This window comes from Cloeon dipterum, chromosome 3, assembly GCF_949628265.1.
Source record: "Cloeon dipterum chromosome 3, ieCloDipt1.1, whole genome shotgun sequence".
NCBI classification, from domain to species: Eukaryota; Metazoa; Arthropoda; class Insecta; order Ephemeroptera; family Baetidae; genus Cloeon; species Cloeon dipterum.
In genome coordinates this window covers 8,134,282-8,151,853 of record NC_088788.1, presented here as the reverse complement: position 1 = coordinate 8,151,853, position 17,572 = coordinate 8,134,282, and the positions used below count along the sequence as shown (strand labels likewise).

Here is a 17,572-nt window from a genome sequence, read left to right as displayed (position 1 = left end):
TCCTATGGTATACCACACGCACACTCACAGTAGCACTTCGATCCGGAATGAATGTAGTTTTTGGCGACAAATCTCGGGCCATTCCGCCTCGTTGAGCATAATCTCACTCTCGCGGCCAAGGAGGAGGAAAAATTCGGGTTGGCAGGGTTTCAAAGCGAGTGAGGATCGATGCAGTAATTAAATTTCGGCGCTTTTATATTAAATTTTCGTCGAGTGGATCTAATTCCACTCAAGTTACGTGTTTCTTTTCTTTCTCCTCCTTTTTTGGGCGGTGCAGATGACGCGTGTGATTAATCGTCTGTCTCTCCAGCTGCAAGAAATCGAATCGCTACTCTATCTGCGGATAATTGATATGTATTCTGAGAAATAATCGGTTAAATTAGAAAAAAATGGGATGAAGAGTTTGGAACAAAAAAAAATGGAGAAGAATATTTTCAGCTCCTGCTGATAAATGTATAAATGCACAGAAAGAGAGGTGTAAGAACTTGTAAAAGTATAGGAGCTGAAATACAACAAACACAGATGTTAAGTTTTTTTTTTAGATGTATTGAAAGTTTAAAAAACGAGTTTTTTTATTTAAATTTTGATTCCTCTACTTGAGAGCTTTCTATTGGAAACTGTTTTTTAAACTAAAAAGCTGGGGTATTGTATTAATTCATTACTGATTAAAATTGCTCACCTTTAACATTTTTAACAGTAATTTCAAACATTTAAAATTACCTTGCCCTCCAGTCTAACAATTCATATTAACAGAAAACAGAATAAACTTCAAGATCCTAATTTGAGCCTTCAGGGACGATTACAAAGCGAGTTTTTAACCCGATTTTGACATTTGACATTTCCAGCATGTAGGTGTGCGGTGTGGTGTTTCGAAACAAGTGCTCGCCTCTCTCTCTCTCTCTCTCTCTCTCTCTCTCTCTCTCTCTCTCTCTCTCTCTCTCTCTCTCTCTCTCTCTCGCAGCAAGCAAGCAAACTCAATTTGCACCCACTCGAGGTGGGCCGACAGCTAAAACGTGTGTGTGCAAATTAATAAAGGAAAGGACAAGTGACGCAATTAGCAGCGCTTGTTTTTCCGGCCGCACTGCGAATTTTTCACCGGGACGAGATTAATTTACAACGCACTTGCAAAGTTTGACAATTTCGACGAGTTGTTTGGTGTTGCAGCGGCCGTAAAACGTAGAAGCCGAGCCGTAAAACGTAAAACGGCGTCTTGGGACAAACTCTCGACGAAATTGCCAGTGAATATAATGCACGCTGACGACGCACTTTACTCCAAAATGTACAAGAAATTCATTAGGTGTTTTCTCTGGGTTGGAAAATTCCAGATCGACGGAAAATTGAGAAAACAATTTTTTTAAAAGGTTACACGATTAATTCTTCAATCCTAAATTTCAATTTCGTTCGATTTCGCGCCATTTTTATTTTCAACCGAAAAAACAATCTTTTCGAGCCAGGTTTCAACCTGCTGTAAACCAAATACCATTCTCTTTGAAATATAACAACCCTAGTGCCTCAAGTAAGATGGTTGATTTCTCAACCCCCGCATTTCTAGCCTGAAGGAATGTTTGATTTCAGCGGAAACAAAGAGTCCGATTGCAATTAATTAGCGTTCTTTCGCCGCTGCGGGGCTGATTGTGAGTAAGACTGGGGGAAAGCACGAAAGCGCGGGTCGTCAATCAGCCAGCGTTGCTTTTTGCTTTGCTTCTCGGCTTTAAATTTCCGAGGGAGGCGTCGACAAAGGCAAAAACTAGCGCCGCCGCCTCCGCCGCTGTTGCTTTCATTTATAGTCTTTCATCTTCATTTCCTCTTTCCTTCTCGCTCTCTGGAGCGCTGCCGGAATATGCATAATATATATCATGGCACACAGAGAGAGAAGTGTTGGAGTGAAAATCTGCATGCGCGTCACCCACTCGTGAACGAAACGCATTAGCCAGCGCAAACAAACGCCTGCTTAGTTCGAACAAAGACCTAATTTCGGTTAACTCTGCTTTTTGCTTAAATATTTCATTTGGTTAATGGTGTTTGGGCCATAAATAAACACCGAATTAGGAAAAACTAAATTTTTGGTCGGTGTTTTTTATTTTTATATGGTTTTTTCATAAAAATATTGGTAAAAACGTTCCAACGGGCTCACGCCCCCTTAAGTTAGAGCTTTCCTGGGACCACACCCTCATCTCTGTCTTGGTTTTCGAATTTCCGTGAGTTCCGCGCAGTTACAGATGACAAAAATAAATTATTTTCAATTTAAGTGAATGAAACTGACCGTTAGTGTTGATTTTGGCGCTTCTAGCGGCCATCCCCTCCACCTCTTGGGGGTTCTGGTTTAATGTATCTATCTACTATCTATAGCTAGGAAATGAACGTCTCGGAAGAATTTCTTTTCAGATATTCAGATCGAAATGTTGAAAAGTCGATGAATGTCATCAATCATGGAATATAAAAATGGAAAAACGCCATTAGACGGCGAAGCTATCAAAAGGCTGGTGAGGCAATAAAACGAGAGAGCCTCGTCGTAACTTGCTTAACGGGACGGTCAAAATCGTAAAACGCGAGAGAAAAAATCAAGAAATCGGAAACAAAGTATGACGTCATTCGATAGAAAAAGGGTTAATTCATGTAAACCAAAATCAATCCGTACGATCGCGCTGGTGAAAGGTTGATTATCGGCTCGAGGCAGGCACTGTTTGACGACGTAATTAGCACGGCGCCGTTCACTTGTGTCAAAGAGGATTATTATTCGTCTCTGGCTTTCATCCCACGCCCTCACGAAATGGGAACTTCAATAGAGAGTTATTGCAACTCCAATGTTTCAGTCGAAATTCGATACGGAATAATTTTCGGTGGCAAATTGTTGTTTAATCGATTAGCCCTGCACGTGAAATATGAAGGCAGACAAAATTGGAAAGCAATTAGTGGTGTATGTGTATTTTTTGAATGAGGAAAACAAGCCCGGGTATTATGGCTTCAAAAATATGTACTCACCAAACTGTAAACATTTGCGCGGCTGAAATTGGATTTTTTGTTTGGCTTTTGCCATTCTCCCCAAAAAACAACTTCTGTATTTCTTATGCGGCCTGAATTTTTTGGTAAAGAGCAAAATTTAATAGGATTTTTGGAAAAGTTTGTGCTCTAAAATGCCCCTAACGACCCTGATTTTTCTTCAAGGGTTGATTCGAATATTGCTGTAAAATGATAAGGGTTGGATTTCAAAAATTTCCCACCTAATTAGAGCGTCAAAAATGGCGACGATGGGAACCAATCTTAGCAACTGACGTCACGAAAGCAGTAGGAATTACTGAACGGTCAATAATAATTATTGCAATAAACACACCAGTTGCATAAGCATTCTTTCGTTTGAAGCCGCCAACAGATGGCACCACCGTATACTTTCGTAACAAATTTAATTTTAAGTCACTTCCGCTGCGATTTCTGACTCAATCCTGCTAATGTGCATTCTTCACTTAACATGTTTTCTTTTGACGTGCTGAAAACCAAAATCAGTCCAGCCATTTGCCGCAGAAACTTCGGAAAAGATTTCATGTTTCAAAAAATTGTTTTTTACGGTTCCACGACGATTGGCTAAACTGATTTTGGTTTTCAGCACGTCAAAAGAAAGCATATTAAGTGAAGAATTGACAGCAGCAGGATTGAGTTTTAAATCGCAGCGCACTTACCTTAAAACTAAATTTATTACGAAAGTATACGGTGGCGCCATCTGTTGCTGGCGGGTTCGAACACTAAGGGCTTATAAACCTGGTGTATTTAAATAATATTATATAAAATTTTCCATAAATTTTACTGCCTTTTCTTTTCTTTCTGTCCTTGAACTTGACCCAACAGTTCTTTTTGTTGATTTCCAAAAGATTGAATTACCGTTTTTGCCAAGCTCCCAAGCACTCGCATTTATTTAGACTCTGGGGGCGGCTGAGTGCGTTCACTTTGGTGTTAATTTCGAGCGGTCCATTTGTGTGTGGCCGCACAAGTGGCTCGCGTTTAATTGGGCCTCGGGTCGTGGGTGGCCAGGCGGACGGGCAAACTTTGCTGCTTCCAATTTGTTTGCCGCACCTTGTAATCCCGACCTGCTTGTGTACCTAGCAGAAAGATTATCCGAGCGGCCCAATTTCCAAACAAACTTTCCCGACAAATGCTTAATTCACTGGTGCTTCTCGTAGGAATTTGAACCTTCTGCTTTCAGGGTTTCAACTATTCATTATTCATTGTTCAGTGCACAAAGCAGCCAGCGGCTTGCACCAGCTGAGTGAGTGCAGTCGCAATCAAAGGCAGGGAATTAATAATAATGTCGTCGTGTATAGTCGCTCGCAGCATCATATTGTCCTCTGGAATTATATATAGAATGGAAATTGCTCCCAGATAAGAGCTAAGAACTCAAAGAGGCTGAAAGCCTCGTTTATGCGTTGAAAAAAAATGAATTCTGATCTCAAAGGATGACAATAATTGTCCTATGTAAGTGTTTTATGAAAGCTTTGAGTGGATTGATTAAGGACAAGAATTTAAATTATTGGAATTGTCAGCTACAGTACAAAAGAAAATTGATCTTTAATTTTTGCAATAATTGGACCTTCCTACAATTAAGATATGATTATAAGTTTTGACAATTTACTCCAAAGTTCTTGGCAGATTTTGACTCCTCTGGTCGAGATCTATCCAAGGGTGTGTGTCACTTTTTGGGGACTCTTTGTCGTGACTATAAATTTCAAGTAGGGAGACTGTTCGCGCCATTTGAAAGGCGGTATAACTTTGCAACCACTTTTCTCGAAAGTTTACACAGCGCTACATAGATCACTGTTGGTTCTTTATTGAATCCTTACGGATTTGTCTACGCAGTGGCAACAAGGGTTTTTTGGTGTTTTGCAGCATCAACCTTCTTTTAAATTTTTAAAGCTGGGCTACGATTCAATATGCTTATTTTTTTCTTATTTAAATTAAATCAGGTGTTGGTGGAAGAGGTTTCATGATTGGCCGTCGGCAATCCCCACCCCAAAATTGAGAATAATCTTAACATAACGGAACAGGGTTGTAAAAAACCCGCATTTTTTTAAATGCAGTGCATTGGTAAAAATGGTTTTTTAAGTTCCAGTTTCTTTTGGTAATGTTTGCACCTAATTTTTCAATAATTTCCTTATTATTAGCTCATGACCTTGACTTAAATTTTAGGAGAAATCGAGGCAGTAGTTTAAAATAAAAAAAAATCTACACAGTAGGGGTAATTTTGACCACTCAGACCGCAAATTTTAAATTTTCAAAGGGGAGAAATGGAATAAATTAATTTCTTGCACTAGAAATTCGTACAAATTTGAGAGATAAAAACCGTTAAAAACCAGTGGTGAAAAAACGGGTGGTAAGCAAATGTAACCTAACGAATTTTAAAATATCTTTTCTTATTTTAGACTTTCTGGCGTTTATCCCGTTGCTCTGAGGCGTTAAAAAATTATGAAAATATTTCCGTGGAGATTTTGCGATGCAAATGAGGGGGTGGCGCGCGATTAGAGGCGAAAAGTGGCTAATCCCAGGGTGCAAATGAGGGACTTACCTTGAGCGTGAGCGAGTAGGAGGCCCCGCAACAAGTTCCACACCTCGGGCTCGGCCAGCGCGGCGCTCGCCCGCAGCTCCAGCACTTCTGCCACCGACACCTCGGCCATTTATTTCCTGCACAAAAGAGACAAAAAGACAGTGAGTAAAACTTTTCCTTGCAGCTGAAAATCAACCTCCACCGTCGCTTAATTTATAACGTTGGAGAGAGTTAACTTTTTTCCGATCACTCGTCGGCTTTATCGAGCTTTATAAAATTTCAATTAGCCGAACGTCGAAAGCACGTGCAGGTATCGAAACCAAATTGATGGATCAGGAGCAGGAAATTAGCCACTTTCCATAGCAGATTTCTAATTGAGACGGATCTTTTAGATGAAATAAATTAATCACGCTAAAATTTAAAAAGAAGAATGTTATCTGTTTTAAAAGATTAAAAGACAACTTCGATTTTATTTTCAAAGTTTTTACTCGACTTCTATTCATCGGCAAATCAAGAACAGTTTTTCCTGTTGCAATCAACGTGATGAAAAACCAGCTGCGCGCCTTTTTTGCGTCTTGGATACGCTCTTGATGGTCGTCGACAGAGTTTGAGTGGCAAAAAGTTGCGCAACAATCTCGTGGTCGGTTTTTTGCGTGGGCTGCGCGTCAAGTGCATCAGCCTGCAATTTCTCACCCTTTGTTTCTGACGTCTGCATCTCGATTGACCCAGTTGAGGCGAGCCAACTTGTCCGTCCATTTGCATAAGACCGCAGATTAAAGCAATTAATAATATCCGTGATGAAATTTATTCACATCATCGATCACAGACTTAATAGGAAAATTCCTCATTTAACAATGGGCGTGGCAGGTGCAAAAAACTGCCAGGAAATCGAACAACTACTTCTTCTAGAAACATTTTATGTTTAAAACTGTGTCATGATGCTTGGAATTCACTCTTTATCTGGTCCAGCAGGTAAAAATAATAATTGAAACAAGCGAAAACTTCATTTCACAACTTTATTTTCTCCAAGGGGGAATTCCCCAAAGTATTGTTTCCTGGGTGTATATACACAGAAAAGTCCGTTTGGTTGTTTTCAAAGATTAAATCAATTACGAGGAATCGAAGGCAGGCGTGTATTTATTTTCGTTGGGTGCTGCAAATAAACAAGCAGGCTGTCGTAACTCGGGGCGAAAATAAATTCCTGATGGCTGCGCCAACCAGGAGCGAAAATCGATGTGCGCCAACCGGAGAGAGAAAAAGAAAGTTGGCCGCGGCACGAAATTATTTTCATGACAAACACCTCTGAGATATTAAAAATTCCTCGCAGAGTGTAATTATTATTGTTGGAGAGCAAGGAAGGAAGGAATGTCGACGCCGCTTCCACGCTGGAAATGCAGAACTTGTTGCAATAGAGGCGCTTTCGAATAGTTCTATAGTAGTTCCATCATGATGTAGTTTACAAACTCTAGGGTAGTTTTAATAAACAAAAAATGTTGAATACACATTCTCTGAAAAATGTATGGAAAAAAATCTAACTTTTTGATTACTTCTCTGACTAAATAAACAATTTTTCAGTATAAAAGAAAGCTAAATTGAACGAGAAACCAACAAACAAGGGTAAAGAAAACAATTCTTGCATGGAGCAAATGAAAAACGAGTGTTGCGGCTTGTAGCATGTAGTTTGGGGCGAAGCCAGATGAGACAATTGCCGCAGCCGAGAAGGGAAGCCAGACTTAATTTTCCGCGGCGGCACAAAAGCTCATAAATCACGCGTTCGGCTCGCAGCATAGCAGCAGCAGCAGCAGAGTGTTGAGAAATCCATCGGCAAGCACGATAAATTAGCGCCGCAAGCAGCAGCAGCAAACAGGCGCGAAACTGACTCGACCATAAATCACCCGCAGAAGGGTTCATGCAAAGCCAAAGTCGGCCCCAAATCCACCAAAAACCGACCAGACAGTCAAATACAATTTGTTGAAAGAGTTGCAAGGTTTCTAATCGTTAAAAAAATGATTTCTAAAAGGTTGGCAAATTTGGTACCAATATCAATTTCTTGCTCTCTTGATTTATATTCAAAATTTTATTTCAATTGAATTTAATATAAGAATTTTTGGAATAACTAAGTATTTTTAACATTTTCCTACATGTTTTTAATTTTATTTCGACACATATTTAACTTAGGATTAGGAAACAAGCTTGTATTTAGGCGAGAAGAATTACGAAAAATTGTGTTCGTCCAAAATAATTTAACTCAATTTAAGATTAATTTCAAATTAATTTGCGACAACTGACGCAAAGCCCTCCAAACCCTGATGGAAGACAAAACAATCCGTGCCAGAAGGCAGAGAGCTAGCTATTTTCTAATTACACGCAGAGAGGGGTTGTTAAGGGGAGAAATTAGAAATTCACACTAAACTTGCTTTAAACTGAAAATGTATTGTCTCGCGTGTGTACAGGCTATGCGTGTGTGAGTGTGAGTGAGTGTTTCAGAGTCTCTTTCTCTTTCGCTCGCTCGGTGGTGTGGTCTGGTCTGGCGTACACAAAATATTTGCTCGCTGCTTCTTCTTCGCAAGGAATTCCGGAGGAGCAGGAGGCGGCATTCCGGCGGCCCCCGGCCAGGGCGGCGGCTCTGTCCGTCCGTCGGCAGCACAAGACACAAACAAACACGCCCACTGACGTTCGATTGTTGCAGTTTTGCCCTGCTCCGGCCACACTCGCTCTTCTTCACGCCATTCGGGTCGGTTCCCCGGCGCTGTGCAAAGGTTTGCGAATTAGGCACGCCGTTTCTACACTCTTAGAAAGGCGGGGTTGATTAGCATAGCCAAATTGGAGTTGTTGTTTTAAAAATTAATTAATTTTTTAAGGCTGTTCGACCATGAGGAAATTCCAAACGTTTCTACTGGAGCCGTTTAAGGGAAGCTATATATTACTGTCTGAAACTTCAACATGGCTTTATTTTCTTAAATATTTAAATCTAACTCTCGAAAAGTAATTTCAGCTGTTACATAAGGACCTAATAGGACGCCATATTTGATTCTCTGGGGGTTTTGAGGATTGTGGTTTAGGATTTAAAAGAAATTGTAAGTTGCCGCCTGTGCTTTTCGCATAGGAATTATTTTAAAATAATTCTTCAAAATAATTCTTCAAAGGTCCAAGAGGGCATAATCTGCATTTTTTCAGAATATTCTTATTTTGAAAAGTAGTTTTTTCCCCAGAGGTTGGTTTTTGTCAAGCTTGAACATCACTAATTTTTTTGTGCCAACATTTATCTTAAAATATGACGTGGACACGTTTTTCGGAGGTTTAGCAGGGGTGAAACTTGCTTGGAAGGTCCTAATTATTTAATTTAAAGGACGGGAAAGCAATCTTCAGTGAACTTTTTCAGCTCTTAAGGGGTAGAAATCTATAATTCGAGTCTTTTCTGATTTTCTTTTGCTTGGATCAAAAATCTAAATAAAATTTATTCATTAAGAAAACGAAAAATCTCCAAAGAACCGAATATGGCGTTCTTTCGAGTCCCTACGACTCAATCTACAGAAAAAAATTGACTCCTTAATGAACCAGGCCTTTTAAAATGGAAAATTCTACTCAGTTCCCGCATTTTTCTGCATACAAAAAACTAATTTCAGCAAAAATCTACTTAGGCTGTGGTGTTGAAAACCGTCAACTCAACTTGGCTATACCTGCTTTAAAGGGGTTGCGAATTTTAGGGGGATGGACCGACCCGTCAGGGCAAGTTTTCTGGGGGGCGAGCGTGGCGATTCTGCTTCTTGTGTCTTTTCTCGCGGTATCACAGGCCGGCTGCCTCAGTTCAGACGTCCTCAACAGGTGCGGCGGCAGCGGCGTCAGGGTGGTGCGTCGGCGGGCCAGGTGGTCGGGGGTCGGCCGCCACGATCAGGTAGCTGGGGGTGCGGGGTGGCTGCGGCGGCAGGTAGTACACCAGGCACGACACCCCCACCAGGAAGAGGAAGAAGAGGAACACGACGTCGAACATGAGCAGCGCCAGCCGCATGTTCGCCGGCCCGCAGTCAGGCCATCACTGCCAGCACCAGCGCCCACTCACCCTCCGTCCACCCGCCACCAACCCCCACCCCACCCCCGAGCGCACCGGGGGATTAGAATATATACGCCGTCGCTGCCGCCGCCGCTGCTTGTTATCGCGACGACGACGACGTGCGTGCAACGCGAGCCAGCGAGCCTTTTGTGCCAGAATTAGGCCCCTTTTCACCGTACCCCTTCTTGGGAATTATTGCGAAATATAAAATTCTCTCTTTTTCATTTTGAAAAGGAATTCAGAACCAGTCGAGTCGAAACTCTTTTTGGGGCTGGAAAACGGAAGAGGACAGGGGACGATGTCTTCAGACGGACTTATTTCTTTAAAACTGAATAGTTCCAGGAAGAACAAAGAGTAAATATGATACTGATGAAAAATATTTAATGACTACGGGTTTGCATTACATAATCGATGCTTAAAAACGAAAAAATCTGTTTAAGAATAGATTTAATGGAGAAAAAAGTTAGTTTCTAAACGTTCAATATTTTATTTACTGAGCCACCTGCCATCAGCGAGTCAAAAAGCCACCTTAAATTACAGAATAAATTAATAATAAAGTTTCAGGAGTAAACCTTGAATTAAATTACTGAGTTCTTTTCATTTTTTCAATTTCATAACGAAATATACGTTCATCCGCTTTTCTATGGACAGAGACCACTTGAATTAAGAGGGCGTAACTCGTGGGAATACTGAAATGGGGGCGTGGTTCCCAGGGAAATCAAAAAAGAAGGTGCGGCACGTATGCAAATCGCGGGAAAATTTTACATTTTTACGATTTTTACAGAGATTATCAAGAGATTCTTAGATGTAGGCGAAAACGGATTGATGGGTTCAATTTTCCCGCACTTTTTATCGACTAACACGCCCTTTTCAGACCTCTCACTATCTCAGAGCAATTTTCAAAGCTGCTGACGAATTTCGTCTAGGGGAGGGAGAACAGTAAAGCAGAGCAATTCCTGAGGGAACAACTTTTATGAGTGGCAATAGTCTCAGCCGCGATAAATTAGAAGGCTTCGAGGAGGCTGTCAGGTGTGTTAGTTAACAAGAAGTGCGCGCGCGATAATGTGTGAGAGCGGAGTAATTAAGCGAGCGGCGGACGCGAAATTGAACGGAAATGAAGCCCGAGCATAATTACGCCGGCTGCAGCAGCACTGCTCGTGACAATTCACCCGGCCTGTCGCTCCATCTCCAGACGTGAATATGACATTTGACGCCGAGAATCGTTAAAACGCGCCATTCTCGCACTCGAGAAATTCATTAGCAGCGGGGAGAAACGCAGTAAAAAGGCGCCATTGTTGCGAGAGTGCTGTCAATAGTTGAATTCAAATTGGTTATAGCAGAGAAGGTCGTTGAAGGTTTTATTAGCGTGTGCATAATTTATTGCAACCGTTTTCGATAATCAAACTCAAAACAACACACCTGGTCCCCTCTTACTGACTGGAGTTGTTGATTTGAAAATTAATTTAAAACGATTTGGACTGGTGGGATATTAAAGTGGTCAACTAAGATGATTTTGTAGAAATAAATAAATAAATAACGGGCTCGGGTTAATTCTCCTTAAAACGTTGACTAATTTTTCGGAAGTTTACGTAATGACATGGAGGTATTCTGGATTGAACGAGTTATATTTGCACTCCTTGAAGGCCTATTTAATAAATGGGATGGATAACTTTTAAATTAGGAGGCGAATATTCCTCTAATGGTAAAAAATCCGTTGATGTTTCATATTCCCGCCATTTTTTTAAATTTCCCGCCACATTTAAGTCTTCGTAAAAAGATTTTTCAAGTTTTTCCTGTACAGACGCCATTCCCAGTAGATCCTAATGAGCAACTCCACAAAAACTACTCGAAATATAATTATAAAATAAATAATCAAACCTGCGACATTCTTTACTGTCACCCGAGCAGTGGAGAATCATTTTATTTCTGCGACATGTGCTTACAGGCATTGAATGAAATGGATGCGAGTTGCAGCAGCGGCACTTCATCCGCTCGCTCGTTCGCTCGACACTGTGAAGAGAACGGAGGGAGCGGACGCGCGGAGATCGATGCTGTGCCGACGCGGAAGATAAACTTTGGCGCTGAATAAACGGCAAAAACCGCATGCACGCGCACTCCTTATCTGCGTTTGCCGCGCGCGCCTGCCCACCCCAGCACAATGAGAGACAAAGTCGCATTCCGACAAGATTTACGTTCGTCGTAAACGGAAAGAGAGAGAAACAAACGCCATATACAAAGGCAAAAATCAATTGTAAACTCAAAATCTGGCAGATTGTGGGCAGAAAATCGTTTCATTGGCTATATTTTTAACATAACAGGGCTGTCAAAAAGCTCAGCTCTCATTTTTTACTACAAAGACATTAAAAAACTTTTTAGAGTAGAACATTAAGAACAAAATTTGATTTTCTCGTAAAATTAAAAATACAAATTTAAAATTTTTGGCTGGAATGTGGATTAGAAAAACCTGCTGCCGGAAAAAAGTAAATATTAAAGTATTTAAATTGAACATTTTCCCGCTAAAATAATCTCAGCATTTAAATAATTTGGGCCTTATTCTAAGAAACGATTTCCCGCAGCTCATTTACCCGGTGGTCGCACAAAAGATTTTAATTTTGTTCACATGTTGAATGCGGCCTTTTATTAACGAATTTTTAGAATTAATTTGTGCGTCGCTGGAAGCGCTCGCGGCCCTTTGTCCCGAAAAACCGCATTTTCCGAGGGAAAGTTGTTGCTGCTGGAATCCTCCTGAGGGACTTTGTGTGGCCTAATTCGAAAATAAATAAAGCTGCCGCTGCTCTGCTGTTGACGCCCACGCTCCAATTCCCCAACCAACAAAAACCGGATTTCCTTTCAACAGGAGCGAAATAATTTCACAGCCGAGTGGCAATCAAAATCTATAATGTAAAATAAACGACTTAAAAAAAATGTATGTGAATTTGAATTGCGTGAGATGCATTTTTAAAAAAATCAATTTGGATCAAGAATTTTTATTTTATTTTCAACACTCAAGTGCTTTATTAAAGAAAACTAAGCGTGATACGTAAATTAAATGATAAATGACCAGATAGTAAAATTATATTAAAATAATCAAATAATTTTAATTTTAAACTAAATATTTGGCATTGGACCTACATTTTCAGTCGAGTAACAATTAATTTATTTAATTTGTCACGTCCCTCAAGTCTTAAGTGCATTCCAGTGGCCTTCCACGCCGTTAAATCGCTCAGTTATGCAAAATGAAGCTGTTTCAGCAATTGTTCTCGAGCACAAACACGCGCCTCCCGCGCGTCGGTTCGCTCGGCAAACAAGAAATAATGCGTGCGCCCGCATCGTGCCTCGCCTTTCAAGCACCACATTTCTGGCCAATTCTGGCGAAATTCCTACCCACGAGCCGTTTCTAAAGAGAGAATTTGTTTGCCCCGCTAAAGCAGCAACAATCTAAACAATAATATTTAGTACATATACAACAAATCCATTTTTTAAAAGAAAAAATAATCATGGAAATATTGTTTATAATTTCAGCTTCGTGGCGTGTGGTTGAGTTATGAAGCAAGCGTGCTGAAAAGAAATTGGAGCGGAGAAAAAGATGACACAACCAGATACTAATGGAAAACTGATATTAAACGCAAACAAGGCGGTCGTCGTGCCGTCGTCCTCGGCGCAAAAGCCATTTTACTTGGAAATTTTTCCCTCGTCTGCAATTTGTCGGGACAAATGCGTGCATATCACATTTGCATTGGAATTTAAATTTCAAATGCGCCTCAGCCGTTATTAAATTTGAAATTTATCGCCCTATTCCAATAATGTACGGCCGCCATCTTGAAAAATGGAGATTAAATTCCAACAAGGTGAATTCGTGAACTTTGTTTTTTTTTTAAAAAATAAAATTTTCATTAGGCTGAAACAGGCCTTTATGATTTCATTTGGTTTGGGTCGGAAATTCGCAGCAATAAGATCCAATCTGCGGAGCAGGAAAGTTATAGCTGGAACTGAAATTCAATCAGCCCTTTCGTTGTCGTCTCGCGCAGCTTAGTTGCGAAATGTCGTCACGGTGATTGAGTTTTTCATTTCAAAGCAGCGAACGAGTCGAGAGCAGCGGCGGCAGCGGCGGCGGCAAAGTGCGCGCTCCACACTGAAAATATGAAATCTCGAGACAATCGAGAGCGCTTGTTCATCTCGAGCAAGCAAGAAACTCGGATTAATTTACTCTCGAGGGTTGAGAGGCCAGCAGACATTATTATTAAACGACAAGCAGCTGTAGACTTTGAAATTTTTCCTAGAAGGTATAGAACTTGATAAGGATGGGGGTTTTCAGCCTTCAAAGGCTTCTTTGAACCGGATTTTTTTATATTTTTCTATTAAATAAGGAATTTCGGTTTTATCAGCGGGGTCCAGATGTGCGATAAAATTGGTTCCCGCTGCGCAGATCCAAGATGGCGTCTGAATGTGGGAAACAAAAAGCTCTTTTTGGATTGTCGTACGAGTGTCAAGAGTTTTTTTACGATCCAAAAGACACAATTAGTACAATGCAAATTATGTCACAATATTGACCAAAAATTGGTTCTTTTCGCGCATTTTCTTGTGACCGTTTGTTCGCGCAATTCTCCATCAGACACCATATCTGCGCGTCGCACGAATCTGGCCCCCACTGGGATTTTGTGACAGTAAATTATATAAAATTTAATAAAAAAAAAATAAAGCAAAACATCCATTTATAATTATTCAATGCCTAATTATTATAAGTCTTTGATGAAAATATTTTAGCGGTTATCAAAGCATTCATTAGGAATTTTAATTTTCTGCCAAATTGAAACGTCAAAACTGGCGATGGAGAGTATTAATTTATTTTTTAAAAATACTAAATATTTCTTTAATTTTCAAATAAATTAAATTATTAAGATAAAATAAATTTAAAAGTTTTTCATCTGTTTCGTAATTTAAGGCAAAATTTTCGCCATCAATATGAATTTCGATCCGATTCTTGTGCCAATTTCCTGGCCAAAATCTGAATCGCTTCCGTCGGATTCGTGAGCGATGGATGGATGAGCGAGAGGGCCAAATATTTGCCGAGCGGCTGTTTGAGCTCGATCCAAGTCAAACACTGATGCATTGTTGGCATTTTAATTTCGCATCGGCACTGACCAAATTTGCTCTCCTCTCCAGCACTTCCACCACACATTTTTTATTCAAATCCTCTTTATTTTTAATACCTAGTTGAACCTAAAAATAATTATTTATTCCCTGGAAGACGCTCGTGTAAACACGGTGCAACAAGCTGAGAAACAACACAAATTGAAAAATCGATAATCTCCACGGCGCAGAGAGAAAAAAAAGCGATTAGGGGGTGTTAACGAAATTTGCGAGATTGGCATCTGCATTCATCGGCTGCCGCTAATTCCGGGGCTTTGCTTGCTCGGGGCCAGGAATCTTGGCGAGCAAGCGCAAACTTTGGTCATTATTCGCGCCGAGAGAAAGCGCAGGCCGGCGAAGAGAGAAGAGCCGATAACAAATGCATTAATAAAAGATGCCTGTTGCCCGGCGGTTTTGCCTGCCTTTTCGCCCCGGCGGCGGGGCAGTGTGCCAGCCAGCCAGCCGATAAATCGTTAAACGCGCATATGGCCCGAGGCTTTTCCGCCCCATTCCCTCCTCAAATCGAAAGAGAGAAAGGAAAAAATGTCTTCAGCCCGACAATGAACCTTTTCAAAGGAGAATTGGTTGAAAAATCTGGCAGTGCGGCTTCTTGCCAAGTCTTTTCAGCTAAATTCAATCAAAAATGTATCTAACAAATCAATAAACGGCGTAAAAAATGAAAGCAATTTAATTTAATTTATTTTGTACAGATTCATCAATTAAAATTTTTAAAACAAAAAAAAATGGAATTTTTCCAAAGAATTTGAAGACGTATTTTCCTTCTGGGAATTATGAAATAAGTCCTCCCTGGAAAAATACGAAACTCCAATTTTTTTTCCTGCCGTTGGTGGTGGCAGAAACTCGAGTTGGGCGGAAAAGTCTTTCATCGCGGCGAGCTGTCGTTCGCAGGCGTCAATTTTCTCACTTCCCCCGAGCGAACGACCGATCACTCGGTCCGAAACTCGAACCCATGTCTCCGTTGAAAAGGGTCGCCAAACGCACCGCAAACGCGCGAATTATTATCAAATTTCCGACGAGAAAACAGACGTGACACCAAAGGAGAAGAGAGAGAGAAACAAAGCCGAAGACCCTACTCGATTTCCGAGCGAAATCTCTTTTTTCTTCAAACGAAACCAACAGATAGAAGAAAATATAGAAATGAATGCTTACAAACCGACGGAAAGCGGGAGTAGGCAACCTGCTCGGCAAATCTGCTGCCCCGGTTGCATACCTTTCTATTCTCTTGGTCTTTTGCTTTGAAATAATAGCCGAATCTTTTTGATATCGATTTTTCCCAATTTAATTTAAAAGAGATGAAATTTAAAATAATTTATAAAAAAATATCAGAATTGGCAATTTAATTTTTAACATTTTCCAAAAATGAAAAAATAAAATAAAATCAATTTTGAAATAAATAAGAATTTTCAAATATGAAAATATGGAACAAATTTACAAAGAAAGTGAACACAGTTCCATATTCTGTTTTGAAATTAAATTAATATTATTACATTATGCAAAAATATTTTATATTTATTTTCCCTTATTAAATGCAGGGTGTTGAAATTTAAATAATACATAAATTTTCACTTTAACATTGTGATTAGTTCAAATTTGAAATTTAGAGCGAGAAATTAAAATCGATTGAATGGAAAAACCCTCCTGGTTGAAAGCTATGGTAAATAAATTTCAAGCCATATGGTACGTAATTGAGATTTGAAGCAGAGAAGTTCCGTTTCTCTACAAATATAATTCATCTTCTTGAAGAATATGCATATTTCTTCTTATTGTTAGGTGGAGGGTTATACTACTATTTGAATTTTGTGACAAGAAGAGAGCTTGAAATTGAGTTCATGACGCGGCGTTACGAGTTGCTCAGAAAGTTTCTCGAGTGCCTGCTGTAAAATATTTCGTGTTCGCAAGCGGCGGCAAGTGTGTTTGCAGAGCGAGCTCGACGGGAAAAATGATTACCCTCTACTTTTATTACATTCACTGTCATAAGAGCCGTCACGAAATTGCTGACGCGAGCTTTGTTTCTTATTAAAACGCGTCTCAACACTTTCCGCGAATCGGGAATAGAGAATTCGGCTTTGATATATTTCGAGAGCGGCGTCGCAGGAATGCTTTGAGCAAGGAATTTCGTCTGCTTGATCCGCCTTTGTTCGCGTGCCTCAAATTTATGGCACGAGAGGCAAAGCTGCCGTGGGAAAGCCGAGCACGTGTTCTGCGCTTTGATCAAATTATGTCTCGGGCCGCCGCAACAACAGTTCCGCCTGATTAACTGCCGACAAACTCGCACACTTAAACTCCCATCAGATTCCGAACAAACAGGAAAATTGATATCAATACAAGGAAATCCGGTGCTGCCATTGACTAGTGTCTGGAATCGCCGACAGGTAGCGTTGACCGACTTCGAAATCAATTTTATTCCTTTAAAAAATTCATTTCTTGCACAAATTGACCATTTATATAATGTAGAATAAATCAGTTTTCCACCTCCTGCGTTTAACGGGGGGCCAAGTGTGGCTTTAACCCACTTTTCAGCGTTGTGCTATTTTTTCATTTAAGCGGACAAATCCTTTTTCATCGCCGCGTCGACGATAAGCCCGGCTTAAAACGTCAGATTCGGTGCTCGGGCTGGGAGCCCTTAAAAAGGACAAAAAGCGCGATTGTCGGTTGGCACACTTTTATTTCACTCGCGCGCTCGCTCGCTCGCTCGCAGGCAAACTCGCTCTTTCACGTGGAGAGCAACAAGCAACGAGAGGCTTTTTCGACTCCAAAGTACGTGTACTCTGGCTGCAAGAAGAGCGAGAGAGACGCGGAATTTCTGCATTCACGGCTCGCCAGCCGCCAGCGCGAATAGA

General features: G+C 40.6%; 1 protein-coding gene and 1 long non-coding RNA gene across 4 annotated transcripts in view; both read right to left on the bottom strand.

Moving 5' to 3' along the window:
• The window catches only part of LOC135939578 (FERM and PDZ domain-containing protein 2-like), a 96,619-nt gene that overhangs the window by 68,054 nt on the left and 10,993 nt on the right, over positions 1–17,572 (bottom strand). For all 3 annotated transcript variants that reach the window (XM_065484044.1, XM_065484046.1, XM_065484045.1), the window contains exon 2: positions 5,552–5,667. In XM_065484044.1, coding sequence (XP_065340116.1) covers positions 5,552–5,660 — 109 coding nt within the window. In that variant the 5' untranslated portion in view covers positions 5,661–5,667. The remainder of the gene's footprint in view (positions 1–5,551; positions 5,668–17,572) is intronic.
• Positions 7,944–9,564, bottom strand: LOC135940560 (uncharacterized). The gene is made up of 2 exons (XR_010574895.1): positions 9,211–9,564; positions 7,944–8,279 (listed from the first exon to the last, which is right to left on the bottom strand). It is a non-coding gene; the product is annotated as an uncharacterized LOC135940560 (long non-coding RNA).